This window comes from Cyanistes caeruleus, chromosome 12, assembly GCF_971803275.1.
Source record: "Cyanistes caeruleus chromosome 12, bCyaCae1.hap1.1, whole genome shotgun sequence".
NCBI classification, from domain to species: Eukaryota; Metazoa; Chordata; class Aves; order Passeriformes; family Paridae; genus Cyanistes; species Cyanistes caeruleus.
The window spans coordinates 2,934,263-2,949,729 of record NC_141712.1 but is presented as its reverse complement, the minus strand read 5'-3'; the positions used below and the strand labels follow the sequence as shown (position 1 = coordinate 2,949,729).

The 15,467-nt window shown below is 43.9% G+C and overlaps 2 protein-coding genes and 1 long non-coding RNA gene across 6 annotated transcripts in view; 2 read left to right on the top strand and 1 right to left on the bottom strand.

Annotated features, from left to right (window-relative positions):
• Positions 1–6,845, top strand: part of LOC147650812 (uncharacterized) — a 47,974-nt gene extending 41,129 nt beyond the window's left edge. Inside the window, exons 11-12 of the long non-coding RNA XR_015275432.1 lie at positions 3,325–3,509; positions 5,092–6,845. This is a non-coding gene — a long non-coding RNA (uncharacterized LOC147650812). The remainder of the gene's footprint in view (positions 1–3,324; positions 3,510–5,091) is intronic.
• CES2 (carboxylesterase 2) lies at positions 1,451–12,435 on the bottom strand. Of its 4 annotated transcripts, XM_086847764.1 has the most exons (14): positions 11,605–11,775; positions 10,913–11,543; positions 10,157–10,361; positions 9,614–9,752; positions 9,239–9,372; positions 8,638–8,791; positions 8,298–8,399; positions 7,451–7,549; positions 6,838–6,978; positions 5,622–5,702; positions 4,622–4,769; positions 3,853–4,002; positions 2,069–2,141; positions 1,451–1,923 (listed from the first exon to the last, which is right to left on the bottom strand). In XM_086847764.1, the coding sequence occupies exons 2-14, from the start codon at positions 10,986–10,988 to the stop codon at positions 1,734–1,736; spliced, it is 1,692 nt and encodes a 563-aa protein (XP_086703890.1). In that variant the 5' UTR covers positions 10,989–11,543; positions 11,605–11,775; the 3' UTR covers positions 1,451–1,733. The 4 variants fall into 4 exon arrangements, with proteins under 4 accessions (XP_086703890.1, XP_086703891.1, XP_086703889.1 ...); XM_086847765.1 differs by lacking the exons at positions 10,913–11,543; positions 11,605–11,775 and adding an exon at positions 12,020–12,435; XM_086847763.1 differs by having other exon boundaries at positions 10,913–12,262.
• Positions 12,436–12,470: 35 nt separating this feature from the next.
• On the top strand, positions 12,471–14,742 carry CIAO2B (cytosolic iron-sulfur assembly component 2B). Its single transcript, XM_086847772.1, has 5 exons — positions 12,471–12,645; positions 13,103–13,182; positions 13,353–13,478; positions 13,996–14,041; positions 14,523–14,742. The coding sequence occupies exons 1-5, from the start codon at positions 12,507–12,509 to the stop codon at positions 14,618–14,620; spliced, it is 489 nt and encodes a 162-aa protein (XP_086703898.1). The 5' UTR covers positions 12,471–12,506; the 3' UTR covers positions 14,621–14,742.
• The last annotated feature ends 725 nt before the right edge of the window (positions 14,743–15,467 follow it).

The window sequence follows — 15,467 nt, the reverse complement described above, 5'->3', positions numbered from 1 at the left end:
GAATCCTGTTTGGCATTAATTTAAAGAGATGTTGCACCCTGCCCTCAGTGAATAATGCTTAAGTCAATGGTCAATCAAAAAATCCTGCCACATAATGACCTTTACCTCTTCGTAGTTCAATGAACTGCTACCTGTCCTGATTTCAACAGCTGCAAAAAAAAATAGACAAATATCACAGTCCCTGCTGAGGATTCAGTGAAACTACAGAATGTAAAACTTAGAGCTAGAGCCTCTAAAGCTCAGACAGCTTCACCACATGCTAAAGAGACAGTGTGAATCTCACCTCAGGAGGGCTCTGGGATAAGACAAGAGCATCACAGTGCTCATCTCTACACAGAAACGTATAGAGAATTTACAGAAATGTAAAGATCTTCTGTCATTTTCCACTGTGATTTATTTTTAGTGCTGGCCTGTGCTAGGAAGTCAGTTCAACTGCTCTGCATACACAAGATGAGTATGTATTCTGTGCACACCCATACCACACTGCCTGTTTATCTCCTTTTAAAGAAAGTGGCACAGCACCTCAAGGGTTTGTGCAATGAAGATTTAGCAAGACTGTTTTGAAATTATTTTCCCCTCACATGACAAAGGAGGTAAAACAAAGAAGCAGGGACAGAGGAAGGAGGAAGTTCTGCTTAAAGCACAAAGCTGTGCTTTAACCACAGCAGTGGTTAAACAGTCTCACCCTACTCCCATGTTTTGCCTGGCAACAGAACGTGGGCAAGAAGATGTAGAAAATCCCACTCCACTCCTTCCAGTAAAGTAATTTGGAAAGAAGGGATGGGTAGCTAGTTGCTGTAGGACATTATTAGCCATGAACAATTTAAAATTCTTCCAGAGATACAGAGGGGAGCTGAAGGGAGAGGGAACTGATGCTCATTGCCCTATAAGATCTGTGGAGCTGCATCACTGCTGTGAGGCATCAGTGTGACCAGGAATGTGTCTGGGACAGCTGGAGCAGCCTAGGAGCCAAAGACATGGCAGAGAAGCGATGGACAGTTCTGCCATGAAGAGTCCAAGCCTTGATCCTGGCAGCCCAAGCACCAATCAGCCGGTGAGAGTCCTGGAGCGGTTCTGGGACACACCCAGTGCTGGCAGCACTGAGGCTGTGACAGGGACAGTGGCACTGACTGGTGGCACAGGGGACAAGCACAGGGAAAAGCACTGGGGAGAAGATAGAAATGTTAATTCTTGTAGAGGAGTTACAACTAAATTTAAAAGGAGAGAATTGTGGGTACTGGAAAAATTTTCTCCCTTTTCTAACATTTGGGAGAAGTCTTAATTCCAGCACTACTGTTAGAGATTAAGTACCACAACAGTCAGAACTATCCTGTCTCAGTTGTAAAAGCAGAACATTCTGTAGTTTCATTTTCTTTCCATAGAGGACATTTCTATATCTATACCACACCAAAACCAATAAACTTGGCATCAAGACAGTCTTACTCACAAATTGGGTCTTCATTTATTCCACTTTATTAAAACAACGCTGCTGCTACATTCTGTCTTCAGTCATGGGGGAGTGTCAGAAAAACCTGAGCATTGGGGAAATCTGGCAGCTGTATTTAACAAAAGTGAGGATCAACTGGAATTATTACAGTGAATAATTGCAAATATGACAACTGTGAAGAAAAGGTGAAAAAAAGGGAAATGCAGTTTTATCCTCAAATATACTTCAAGTAATTTTTTTTAATACCCTAATAGTTTGCATATTATGTGTGTGTTTAGACTGTAAACTATAACTCTAATTTAAACTTCTTGTTTGGCATGCTTTTGTTATTTGTCTTTTCAAGGATCACTTTTTTCCAGAATTCTACCTTCTTTCCTTTCAACTTTCTGTCTTTCTTTTGTTGTAGATTTATCTGCAGGTATTCTTCATTGAGGTTGTAAGATGGCCATTCAACCAGACCCTCTCCATTAGGATTTCTGTAAGCAAGAGGAAAGAGCGAGTGCTCTTTTCAGTCACAGGGGAATTCAATCACACAAGTTAAGACTGAATCAATAAACCAGCCAATTCCCCATGGAGCCAGTGCAAAGCAGCAATATCTGTCATGAATCTCATGGTTCTTACCCATTTCGAGCAAAGTTAGCCCAGTACTTCATTAGAGTTCTGCTGAGGTTCTTCTCTTCCTCTGTAACTTCACCTGGAAGACAAAACACAGACCAGTTACTCTGTGTGGCAGAAATCAAGACATTGCTACTACAGCAGCGGCATTTCTCTGTGAGAATATGCTGTAACAATTTGGCAATTGCAACAGAGACACACCACCAGCAAAACATCACTCATACAGCAAGCATCCAGGGACTCCTCATGAATGATTTCAGCATAATTACCTTATTGTAGAAATCAGGGAATTTGGGAACAAGGAAATAAGGTGATGTGACTGTAACCTTCCAGGAAAACTGAGTAGGACCAAAAACCCCCCATCATGTGTTTTGCATCCCAGTACAACTCCAGGAATGGGCTACATGGCAGTGTTTCCTGGATCCCATTCTAGTTTTGTGGGATTGAAATTCTCCCTATTACTCAGAGCATGACTAGGCAAAGATTTCTTCATTCTCAGTACTTCAAGAGTATTTCTTTAAATATAACACATAAGCTCACTGTATCACTAGGTGAAAATTATCACTAGGTGAAAATTATTTCAGTTCCTGTGTGTTTTTAATTATAAATGCATCTCAATACACTAAGAAAAATGTTTGGTATCTTAAAGCCCTTGGTAAATTCAGGCAAAGAGGTCAGCATTTTCTAGAGCCAAAGGTACATAAGTAAAAATAAAAATGTAAAATATAAGCAAAAGGAAAAGGCTCTGGTAACAGATTAACAAGGGGCTTTACAACACAGCTGGATTGCTCCAAAGTTCAATGGACTACAAGGAAATACTTTCACTTATGTAGGCTTTGACCAGACTATGAACTACTGCACAAATGACAAAAATAGAAGCAGAAAAAAACAGTGAATTCACTTAAAATAAGCAGAATTTTTGTGTCTCTGTGAAAATAAGAACTGTTCCCAACATGTTCCATGGGAAAGAAAATACTCCATGCTGAGTATTACTGTCTTAAGCATATGTAATTAAATAATATTGCTGGATTCATAATGTTCCTTAGGAAGTGGCATCATGTTTCTTAACTGTTCAGTGATTGGAAGATTCTTTGTGAGTGTAACAATGTGGGATTCTGTCAGAAGGAACTTCCAGAATCTCCTGGAAATTTGGGGAATACGCCCTTAATCCTCCCACAGTGGACTGGTTCCATTTGAATAAATGCTCAAGTATTACTTAAATTGTGAAGCAGAACAGTCCTAACCATTAGATCTTCACACAGAAAATGATACACTGGAATTCTAAGCCCTGCTGTGAACACAACTGGAATCACTTCCTGCAGAAGAAACTAAGTCCCCCATTTTCTGGAGCCTGACAGCCTGTGGGATTTCCTGGAAAGGAGGAGACACTGGCCTAAACTCCTCAGGGAAAGAAGAGATCCTGGATTTCTTGCTTCCCAAGCACTCTGTAAGTTCAATTGACCTTTCCTTCAATTTCATTTTCAGCCAAAGATATTTGGCAAATTTATGCACAGTGCTGGGATAATGAAAGTGAATTCTCTAGCAAATACCCTATTTGCTGAACTGCTGGCAAGATGTGGAACTTACTGTGCTTCAGAAAGAGCAAACTGTAAAGGAGAGATGGGCAAGACAGTTAAATGCATAAAACCAATTCTGCCAGGGGAAAGGGTTATGGCTTGGTCTCACTGCCAATATATGCACTTTAATCTGATGAAAATGAAAGGAACACTGAATAGAGAAATGCCAGGGTCACCGGACCAATTCATGAGTGAACGGTGTCTGTTCCTTACTGCGGAGCTGGATGTCCCCAGCCAGAAATGGCCCCCCAAAGACAAAACCAACTTCATCCCCGTGGTCAGCCTTCACATAGTCTGGTTTACTGTCCCAGTATGCACTCGGCCGGTGCTGGAATTCAAAGAAGTAGGTGGGAGCTCCAGACTCTGCAAGACAACATTTAGAGATTTACAGAAGAGATATATAAACTACAGCTGTCATCAGCTGTTTAAAATACTACTTTAAACAAAGCTTTATACTGGGCACATTTCTAGTGTGATTGTTACATTCAAATATTATGTACTTTTAATGCAAAATTAAGAATTCAGCACTTGCACTAAAAAAATTGGAAGATCCACCCTAACAAAACTTGCAGAACACAAAAAATCAAACTATTTCCGCTTTTGAGTATCTTGTCTACACCTAAGCACCACAAAATTTACAGACCACAGAGCTGCTGACTTCCCAAGTAGCCATGAGCCAAAGGACAAAGGTTGCTTTGATATGTTTTAAGCCTGCATACTTCAGCTATCAAACATTTACCTGTGGTAAATATACATGTGGTATCATGCTCTGCTCTCAGTGTATTGTGATTATGAGCACAGTGCAGGACACTTTATACAGAGAGAAGGGACTACACACAACCCTGCAGACCTGTATCATTCCTGATGTTCCCAGTGGGAATCTCAAGAAGGGTTGCCTACATATGACAGGGTTTGTGTCTGCATCATTGGATCCAGCCTGCAGTAGGAGGTTTGAGTGTCCCACTACTGTTGATCAGCTTACCCCTGTGATAATTCAGTGCTTTAATGGCTGGCATGACAATTGCCATGTCCCCCAGCAGGTCCAGGAATCGGTCTCGTAGCTCTGCAGGGTCCTCTGTGTCTCCCAGATATTCATCTATGATCATGGGCAGAAAATCTGAGGGTACATCCTAAGAGACAAGAAACAAATGGACAAACAAACACTGTCTGAATTAGCTAAAATTGACATATTTTAAACTTCAGAGATTCTGCAAAGGCACAAATGTCCAGGACAGGTGATGGGAAACAAAACTTATTCATGCTTTTTGTGGGCAAAAAATACCAAACAAATCAAACCACCTCAGGTCAAATTTGCACCAGATTTATATAGGTTAATAAATGTATAAGACATTATACATGTAATTTATATACATGAAATATATGTTGATCCATGGAATAAATGTAGATCCAGCAACTTCTCCTGACACTATCTTTGGCTTCTGTTTTCTTCAGGAAAACAAAGATGGGAATCACAAAAGTAAATTCTCAGTCCTTGGAAGATTTATGGATCATTTTACAAGAGGACAAGACCAATGGGATCTCCAAGCACAGTGTGAGTTTTCAGGGTTAGAATTTGCTGCTTGAAAGATACATCTCAAAACTCAGAGTGCAAAGTAACTACTTTAAAAGTTACATTTAATGTAAACATACTGAAAAATACACATTGAAATTCCCTAAGTAGGAGATTAGCCATGAGATACCTTAACATTAGGGATATTATTACAGTAATCCCACACATACATAAGATAAAAGTATTGGTTGAGGTCTGGAATGAAAAAAGCATTTTCCCAAATCCCAACTCAATCCTATTTCTGTGTAATTCCATATACCCAGGTCCTGTCAACTTTGCTGGGACTCTCCCCAAAGCGTAACATCACCTAAGGCCTCAGTAACACTCTCACTCAAGCTGTGAGACCTAAATCTGTAACATACATGAAGAAGAAAATTCACTTCTCAAATTAGATTAGTGCAGCAGTACTTACGATCATTGGTAGAAAAACCTCTACAGTTGAGGCAATTGATTTTCTATCTCCTATTTCCCTCAAACTTTTCATTTTTGATGTCTGTACAGAGAAAAAAAAACCAATGATATTAGCACCATCCAATGTCTCCATTACTTTAAACACTGGAACTACATTAATCTATTAATTCTTATTACTGGTGTTTATTTTTGAAGCATCATGTATGCAGAAGTGCTGCTCAACACAGCAACTGTCTTGAAAAGCTTGTATTTACTGCACTAAATGTTGCCTTGGTGAAGGTTTCTACATAAACCACTCATAATATAAAGTTTATCCTTCAATCAACATTAATAAACTTGTAAGACTAGAAGACATGAGAGCAGAGTTGAAGCAAGAAGCTGCTTCTGTCTCACAGGCTTATTTTCATTGTGTTGGGGGAGATCTTAAAAATCACTGGCAGTCTGTCTCTAGTCCAATTGTTTGAGCCCTTTGAAGTAAGGATAATGCAGTGTTCCTCCTCTTTCACAGCATTACATAAAACAAGTCTTCTGTCTGCAAAATAAATTCAGATTTCACTTTGCATTGTTCTTCTGGGACTTACAACCAGCTCCCAGTGACAGCTGCTTCATAGATTCAGAACAAATGCTTTGTACTACAGAAAGGAACCTGAATATTTAGGTATTAAAATAAAGGGAGAGGAAAGAGAGAGGAAACAAATCAATCTCCTGCAGTTTTTGTGCACTGGGAGAATTTGCTCATGTTTTGGAGTTACCCATTGAGTTCCCATAAGAAAGGAGAATGTCTCCTCACTCTGCCCCAGGTGAGAAATGAAAGCTCTTCCTGCAGGGTGGTAATGACACCCAGGGGAAGCTGGTCTAGCTGATCAGTGGCACATTTTTAAGCACATTATGTATCAACACTGACTACTGAGCCTTGTGGGGGAAAGGATTGGCTTTATTTGTCTTTGATTGTTGCATTCTTTTTCCTCTCTCTGCCTGGATGAGGGATTAAAATTTTAGGATAAGAAACACTGTACAAAATTGATGTTCCAACTGATGTGTCCATGTAGGATGAAGCCTCTCTCACCCTCTTGTTACCCAGTGGTTCTGGGTCACTGCAGAGCCATGATGCAAGAAAAGTTTACCTTGTATGTATTTCCAGCAATGCAAAGACTTGTCCTATCACTTAACACAAGCATTAAAAACACATTAAAAATAAAGAATATACGTTACAATACCGATCTAATATTCCAGCCAAATTCATTGTTGGTGACTCCTATCATTAATGGGACTGCATTGAATTCTTTTCCAGCCAGTATCTCTTCAGGTGGCTTATGAAGAAACACTCCATCCAAAACCAAGGGAAGAAATGAGATTTCCTGAAGGAAGAGAAAAAACCCAATCAAATTAGTTGTTAATAGTATTTCCAATTTTTCCTTCAAATCATGTAAGATGTCCACATTAAATGTCCTAAGTGCAAAAAAGAGCTTTAAGAAATTCAAGTATCTACAGCCACTGTAACATAAATTTAGTTTAGCACAGGAGTATAAAATGCAGGCCTGGCTGGGTCAAGGTGTAGAGGAATGTAATGGGTTCCTGATCCTGTGCTGTTCTGACATTAAAACATAGGGATGCTCAAACCTTGCTCACAACTTCACAGGTGCTATGACATGGTCAAAATTTCCAGAAAGAAATTACATGTGAAATTATTTCAACATAGGGAGTGTATTTTGACAAAAGATAAGAAAAATCAACTTTGGAATGGATCATCAATGAACTCTGATCAGAGGCTGAGCTAAACTTTTGCAAGTGAGCCATTAAAAAGCTCAGTTGCCATGAAGTCTCACTGACCTTGCTCTTAAGGACTATGTGCTCTGCTTCCTGCTTCCTCAAGCAGCTCAGCAGGGAGAGGGAACTGCTCGTCTCACACTCGAAGATACTGGCAATTTTCTGAAAATTATCAACAAAGACAGGCACTGTTATAAAATCATTAGACACACTGCTATTAATAGCTTGATTTAGTGGCAGATTTAGGTGAGACTGGTAGATCTTGGAGTATTTTATTTTACTAGAAATGCTACAGTTTGATCACAAAGTAGAATCATTGTGGTATACTTGTCCTTCTTGCTGTATTTCCATTCACTGCTTTTCAAACTTTGCTGTAGAGATAATACAAACTTGTAGCATAAACCCCATAAAAAAAGAAAATTCAGAAACATTTACATTATTACTGTCATTACAAGAAAAGATATTAAAAGGCACTTAGAGAAGGTGATTTTATTTTAAGGTTTTTTGTTTGTTTTATGTTTAATTAATTTACCTCACAAAAAGGCCCACCCTAAAAGATTGTAGGTCAATTAAAAAATGATTTTTTTTTCTAGATTCTTGTTAAACTTTCCATAATAAATGCCACAGTTACTGTATAGAGTACACTAGGTATGAAAATGGACATTTGCCTAGCTTAGCATGTGTGTGACTGCAAATACCTTTGTCAGCCCACAGCTGTTATAATCATACAGCTGTACAATCTGTCAGACTGAAATTAAACAGGTTTGCTGCAACAATTAACTGGATCAACTTTGTTGCACACTATGCAATGAGATTTTCCCCTTTTTTCTTTTAAGCAAATTATCACATAGAAGTATCCTATTTTAGGCTATAAAGACTTAAAATGAAGAAAAAAATAAAATGAGCTTACCTTAAGATCTGTTGAAAGATGTAAATCTTTACTGGGGGGAATTAGAACTCCACTCTCTGATATTGCTTTATGAAAGAGACCCTTAGATAAAGGAGAGAGCACCTGCCAAAAGGAATGAAAAAACCTTTTATTCTGCATTAACATCCTTACCACATAACTTTGTGCTAGTTATTGTCTAGTCCACCCTTGGATTCAGTTGGGTATTATACATCTTTATTTGCTAAATCTCCAGATTTAGCCCAATGTGCTGTTAAACTTACTGTCAAAAAACAGACTAGGCATGAAATGTTGTCTTAATTGAGCATTTGAAGATTTTTATTTTTATCTACTATATACCTACATGTGCAAAAACAAAGCAAGATCCTGCAGATATCCCAAAGAGAGTGACAGATGCTGGGTCTCCACCAAAGTGCTCAATATTTCCTTGGACCCAGCGAAGAGCTGCGACTTGATCCAGGTACGCCCAGTTCCCGCGGGCGTGCTCGTCACCAGTACTGAAAGGAAAGCAGCAGAGCCACTCCTCAGGAACAGTGACAACACCACAACAAAGGCAGTCTCAGCCATCTGTGCTTCGTGCAGTGACCTACAGCCCTCACTGTCACACCTCAGCCCCTGACTCCCCTGCACAGCTGGATCCCTGGCCTTTACCCGAGTTTTGGCTTTACACACCAGAGGATGGAAAGGCCAGAACAAACATCCTGTCCAGCACCAAACACGCCCAGCTATGATCTGATAGCAGGCTGCAATCACACAACCATGCAGATGGAATGTACAGACATTTCTTGCTGTTCTGAAGTCCTGATGTCAGTGAATTATGTACATTAAAACCACTGCAACAGTGGGAAGCTGATATAGACATTCAGCAGATTTAGCAAACAGAACTACCCATGCTTTAAACACAACAGCAAGTAGTTTTTACAAAGTAAAATAGGTGCTCTTACTTAAAGAATCCAAGGAGTCCCAGTCTGTACTGAATTATTACCACCACAACATTCTCATAGGCTGACAGTGCAGAGCCATCATACCGAGCAGCACCTCCAAATATAAAATTGCCTCCATGGATCCACACCATTACCTTGGAAACAAAAGGGTGAGACAGCTTTATGCACTGCTTTGCAGATTTCCCTTGAAAAAGGAAAACATCAGAGAGTTAGGAACACCAAATCAACAATTTCAGACTGGTGGACTTTGAATTTTACATGCTAATATTATTTCTGCTTGTGCAGCATCACCTTTTCAAAAGCATTTAAGTCCCTTAGGAGCAATCATTACTTGCAAGCTTTATAAAACACAAGTTTATTCAATGGTTTACATACAGGTAACTTGTCCTTCTTGCTTGAGCCAGCAGGGCTGTAAACACTGAGATACAAACAGTCCTCAGAAGTTTGGAATGCAAGATGCTTTTCTTTATAGTTTTTTTCAGCTGTTTTCAACATGGACAGATCTTGAGGACAGCTTCATAAAAACAAACAAATAAACAAAACAATGAAAAAAAACCCCCAAACAAACAAACCACCCACAAAACAACAACACAAAAAACCAACACAAAACACACAGTCATTAGTACTAAACCTGCAATAGCATCAATGTAACAATGGTAGAGAAAATACACTTATTTTGCCCCTGGCTGAATCCCCACAGGGTGCTTGAATTTTGTGTTATCTATAATCAGTGAGAAGTGCAGCCTGTAAAAGCACATCTCCACACCTGCACCAGGAATATTCCAGTACTGGCAGTGCCTCCACTACCAAATATAAATTCCTCAGCAAAAAAACAGGCCAATAAACCAAAACTGCACCCCAATAAACACAACTCTGACCAGCATGGGCAGGTTCTATTTACAAATGAACAGCTCTCACAGTGGTGGGTAAGAAGTTGCATCTCTCAGACCAGTCCAGGGCTCAGGTGGTTCAGGTGGGGAAAACCTCAGGGATCCAAGAGGGGCTTTTGCAAAAGGAATTCCAAGGAAAACATTTACAAGCTTGTCTGTCCCCTTCACATTTTCCTGTGTTCCTTTGAGCCGGCCGAGTGCAATAGTCACTTCTGGCTCAGCACCACTCTGTCCTAAGTAACACAAAAGGTAAAAAAAATAAAATAAATTGCATCTTCATAATTATCATACAGACTTTTCTATTAAGTATTTTTAACCGACTGTTTAATTTAGAACACTTCAGCTTATTCCTTTCAATTTTGTTCAGTTTTCATTTTGCTTTGGTGCAGTGACAGACACCCCCTGTCAAACCCTCCTGTCAGTGATACCTGGAGCCAGGTAGGGTAGAGTTTAGTCACTGTGCAAGAGCAAATTCCAGAGCAAACAGCAAAAACATTAACATTTCCTAAATTTATCATTCAGCAAGATCTTAAAAATATTTTGTTTAGAGAATTCAGAAATGTTGCTGCTTTCAACCTTTTAAAAAAGACAGAAAGCTTTATTTTTATTAAATCATCTCAAAAACAGTTTCATCTCACAAACCCCGTAATTTTTGCATCATGAAAGCATTTTTGCAGATTGGTAACCAAAGCATAAGAGATTTACCGCCTTTGAAAAAATCATTGGAATTGTTGGTGCAGTGGCTTCCCCAGCTGGAACAAGAAGAGATTGCACACCCTCTCACCTTCTGCCCCGCACACGAGGAACGCTACGCTACAAAACAAGGCACAAAGCAACGCGAGCGGGCTCGCCGGAGACATTTTCAGCCCCGGTCGGGCTCCCGGTGACTCTCTCCGGTTTCATGCGGAACAGAAGGGGACAAAGGTCCCAGCAAGGGCACTCGGAACGCGGCTGAATTGCGAGTGTGAATTGCAGCGTGGAACGCTTCCAGAGCGATAAATACAGCCCCGAGAAATACAGCCCCTCAGAGCCGGGACACGGCCCCTCGGAGCCCGGGACACGGCCCCTCGGAGCCCGGGACACGGCCCCTCACAGCCCGGGACACGGCCCCTCAGAGCCGGGACACGGCCCCACACAGCCCGGGACACGGCCCCACACAGCCCGGGACACGGCCCCACACAGCCCGGGACACGGCCCCACACAGCCCGGGACACGGCCCCTCAGAGCCGGGACACGGCCCCACACAGCCCGGGACACGGCCCCACACAGCCCGGGACACGGCCCCACACAGCCCGGGACACGGCCCCACACAGCCCGGGACACGGCCCCTCAGAGCCGGGACACGGCCCCACACAGCCCGGGACACGGCCCCACACAGCCCGGGACACGGCCCCACACAGCCCGGGACACGGCCCCTCACAGCCCGGGACACGGGCCCTCGGAGCCCGGGACACGGCCCCTCACAGCCCGGGACACGGCCCCACACAGCCCGGGACACGGCCCCACACAGCCCGGGACACGGCCCCTCACAGCCCGGGACACGGCCCCACACAGCCCGGGACACGGCCCCACACGGAACCCCCTTCGCGTTTCCTGCTCCCGGCACTGGCCCAGCACCGCCAGCCCCAATCCGCAGTTCATTCATCTGCTGTCAGTGCCAGTGGCACAGAAAACAGGGCAAGTCTGAACAGACTCCAGAGTTTAAACACTATAAAGTTCTTAAAACCCCCTTAAATCAACAAAAATCTCACCAGAACACCTCCGCAAATAAAACCAAGTAACAATCCCTCCCCCCAAAAAACACCGGTACTAGAGATTACAAATAAAAAAAGGACATTAACTAGAAACTAGCAATAAAGAAGATAAGCAAATCAAAGTAGTTAATTCTTGCCTTAGTATCTTTTAGAGGGGTGCATGAAGCCAGAGTATGTCATCGCTGTATTCTATCACTCCAGTTTAATTTTGCCTGGTTTTTTTTGTTTGATTTTTCAAAGTAGGGAACAGAAGAGAAAAACAACTTTAACCGGAGCATCCTCAGCAGCACCTGGTCCAGTCCGGAGGCCCCTGGCGGACACCGCGCCGCCAACTCCATTGGCTTCCAGCCTGGTGCTGCAGCCGATGGGGGCTCGGGGGCAGCACAAAGTCCAAGGACCGAAGCCCGAGGCCCGAAACCCGAGGCCCAAAGCCCCGCAGCCCCTGCCGCCCTCGGGAGGAGCCCTCGGAACCGGGCCCGGCTCCGCCCCCGCCCAGGCCCCGCGCGGTGCGGCGCCGATCGCGATCCGGGCTGGTTCCGGTGTGCGCGGTTCCGGTCCGGGCTGGTTCCGGTGTGCGCGGTTCCGGTCCGGGCTGGTTCCGGTGTGCGCGGTTCCGGTGCCGCCATGGTGGGCCCGGGTCCGGGCCTGGCGCCGCTGGAGAACGCGAACCCCCTCATCTACCGCCGCTCCGGGGAGCGCCCCGTGACGGCCCGTGAGGAGGACGATGAGCTGCCCGACGCCATCGACGACCGGGAGATCTTCGATATCCTGCGGGAGCAGCGGGCAGGGATGGGCCGGGCCGGGCAGGGCAGAACAAGGCAGGGCAGGGCCGGGCCGGGCAGGGCAGAGCAGGGCAGGGCAGGGCAGGGCCGGGCAGGGCAGGGCAGGGCAGGACCAAGCAGGCCGGGCAGGCCGGGCCGGGCAGGGCAGGGCAGGGCAGAACAAGGCAGGGCAGGACCAGGCAGGGCAGGACCAGGCAGGGCCGGGCCGGGCAGGGCAGGGCAGGGCAGGACCAGGCAGGCCGGGCAGGGCAGGGCAGGGCCGGGCAGGGCCGGGCCGGGCAGGGCAGGGCAGAACAAGGCAGGGCAGGACCAGGCAGGGCAGGACCAGGCAGGGCCGGGCCGGGCAGGGCAGGGCAGGGCAGGACCAGGCAGGGCAGGACCAGGCAGGCCGGGCAGGGCAGGGCCGGGCAGGGCAGAGGCGCTTTCCTTAACCCGCACATCTGATCCGCTCCATCAATGACCCCGAGCACCCGCTCACCCTGGAGGAGCTGAACGTCGTCGAGCAAGTGCGAGTGAAAGTGAGATCCCGTGCTGCCTCAGCCCCCCGATAACTAATTGCTTTTTTATAATATTTAAATATATTTATAGTAGCGCCTAAACACAGTCCTGAAAAATGTCACTGAGCACATGTCTGTCAGTTTCCTCGGGGCGGTTTGGGCTGGAGCAGGGCTGTGTTTCCCCATCGCAGGTGAGCGATGCCGAGAGCACGGTGTCGGTGGAGTTCACCCCCACCATCCCACACTGCAGCATGGCCACCCTCATCGGCCTCTCCATCAAGGTCAAACTGCTCCGCTCTCTGCCCGAGAGATTCAAGGTGAGGAATCAAATCGCTGGGTGAAGCAAAAGATTGTATTTGGAAAAATTGTTTTAAAAAAAGAAAAAGAAAAAAAAGCGCTAATTGGCTTGCAGTGAAAAATAACTGGAGCTTTTTGGATTTGTTGTGTGAGGGAGACTGCAGGAAGCAGAGAGGGCAGTGGGCTGAAATGTCAGTGCCCAGTTGTGGTTGTGGGGCTGTTTTTATGGGCCCAGGGGGTTCTGAGAGGAATCACTACAGTGCTCTGAGCCGTGGCAGGAGGAGAGGTCTCACCCTTGTCTCAAGTAGGCTTAAGCACATGCAAATGCAGTGTACTCTGTAATTTTAGGCTTTTATTCTGTTTTATAGAACAAAATAAAAGTTATATAGAGTAACTAATATAGTCATGTAGAATAACTGATAGTGGCAAGAACATCCTTTCTCTGTTCTTTTTGTTCCTGTCTTGTTTTTATTTGTTTGACCTTTGCCTTCCAGTGATTTGTTGAACTCATCTGTTTCTTTTGTGCTGCTATTTCAGCTGGATGTTCATATAACACCAGGAACTCATGTCTCTGAGCACGCAGGTAAGGCTTTTAGTCCTCTCTTGTGTGGTCTTTATATTTGTTTTATCTTGAAGATTAGTGAGGAGAGCGATTCCCACAGCTGCAGAGCAGCTGCTCAGTGTCTGGGACTTTCTGTCCCATTCTGGGGGATGTTCCAGAACAAGAACATGGAATGTCACTTAGATTGTCCTGTAGTGTTCTTTAAACATCTCCTCAGGCAACCTGTGCTCTCAGTCAGTCACTGATTTGTCTGAGCACTCAGAAAAGGGGAGGGAAATGGGGTTTTTCTCATTACACCTCCAGAGCAGCTCCCTGCTGCTGAATCACAGCCAGCTCCCTGCAAAACTGTGATGACAGAGAGCCTCTGCCTTGAGACAGCAGCTCTGGGATGCACTTGGCATCCTCAGAGCTGCAGCACCATGGCAACTGTGATTATGTGGCTCAACGTGAAGACATCGGGTCCCAGTCCTGACTGGTTTCTTGTGGGTTTTTTCCTGCACAGTTAACAAACAGCTCGCAGATAAAGAACGTGTGGCAGCTGCTTTGGAAAACTCTCACCTGCTGGAAGTGGTGAATCAGTGTTTGTCTGCTCGGTCATAATTGCCTGGTGAGGAAATCATTGGTATTCTGATCTATTAAACTTATTTTGTATATAAGTGGTGATGTTACAATTTACATAAACCTATGAGCAAAATAAAGTCACTTAAATTCTCTTGAGGAAATGTTTTCTTGCTCTTTCAAAAATACTATGTGGGGAGTTAGCTTACAAACAGCTATAAAAATATAATGAAAATTGGCTTTTTAATTGTATGAGTCATTGCATAGGTACAATTTTACATTAAAAATATTTTTTGTTTTTAAGTGGTTTCTCACTACTAAAAATAAGTTATAAGCTGCATTTTAGAAGTGGATTTTGCACACTGGACTTCACAAATACACCAAGAGAACTTGCAGTTAAAATCTTTACATTCCTGTGACAGTTTCAGACTGCTAAGACAGTGTCACTTTCAGACATCAGCAGTTGTATGAGCTGATTGTGTGCAAAGTTGGAGGACATTTTAGCAGTAACTGTGCACACTTCCAAATCATGTGTCTGGTTTTAATTCTCTTACCTTAGATTAGCCAGAATATGGAGGGCTCTTTAGACCTGTGTAAAACACGATTTGTTTTTAATTCCTACTCCATTATGGTAGGAAATAGAGTATCTTTGAAGGAGGTTTTATTTGTGCACCTGCAATACAGCAGTCATTACCAATTCTCAGTAGGAACAGCCCAGCAGGCTCTGCTGAAAGACTGTCCTGGCAGTGTTTGTCAGCTAAAGGACAAGTTTTGCTCTAAATGCCTTGAGATTTAATGCTAAAACCCAGCCTATGCTTCTGGTTTGGGAACTGTAGCATTCACTAAACTGTTGTCTTTGGCAGACAATTCATTAGGAATTAATTTGAAT

Coding starts and splice junctions, on each gene's coding strand:
- CES2 (XM_086847763.1), bottom strand. CDS start 10,988: ATGTCTCCGGCGAGCCCGCTCGCGTTGCTTTGTGCCTTGTTTTGTAGC. Junction 5,703..6,837: donor TTGGCTGGAATATTAGATCG/GTATTGTAACGT, acceptor TTCTCTGTACAG/ACATCAAAAATGAAAAGTTT. Junction 1,924..2,068: donor GCTAACTTTGCTCGAAATGG/GTAAGAACCATG, acceptor TCTTGCTTACAG/AAATCCTAATGGAGAGGGTC.
- CIAO2B (XM_086847772.1), top strand. CDS start 12,507: ATGGTGGGCCCGGGTCCGGGCCTGGCGCCGCTGGAGAACGCGAACCCC. Junction 13,183..13,352: donor TCGAGCAAGTGCGAGTGAAA/GTGAGATCCCGT, acceptor TCCCCATCGCAG/GTGAGCGATGCCGAGAGCAC. Junction 13,479..13,995: donor CTCTGCCCGAGAGATTCAAG/GTGAGGAATCAA, acceptor CTGCTATTTCAG/CTGGATGTTCATATAACACC.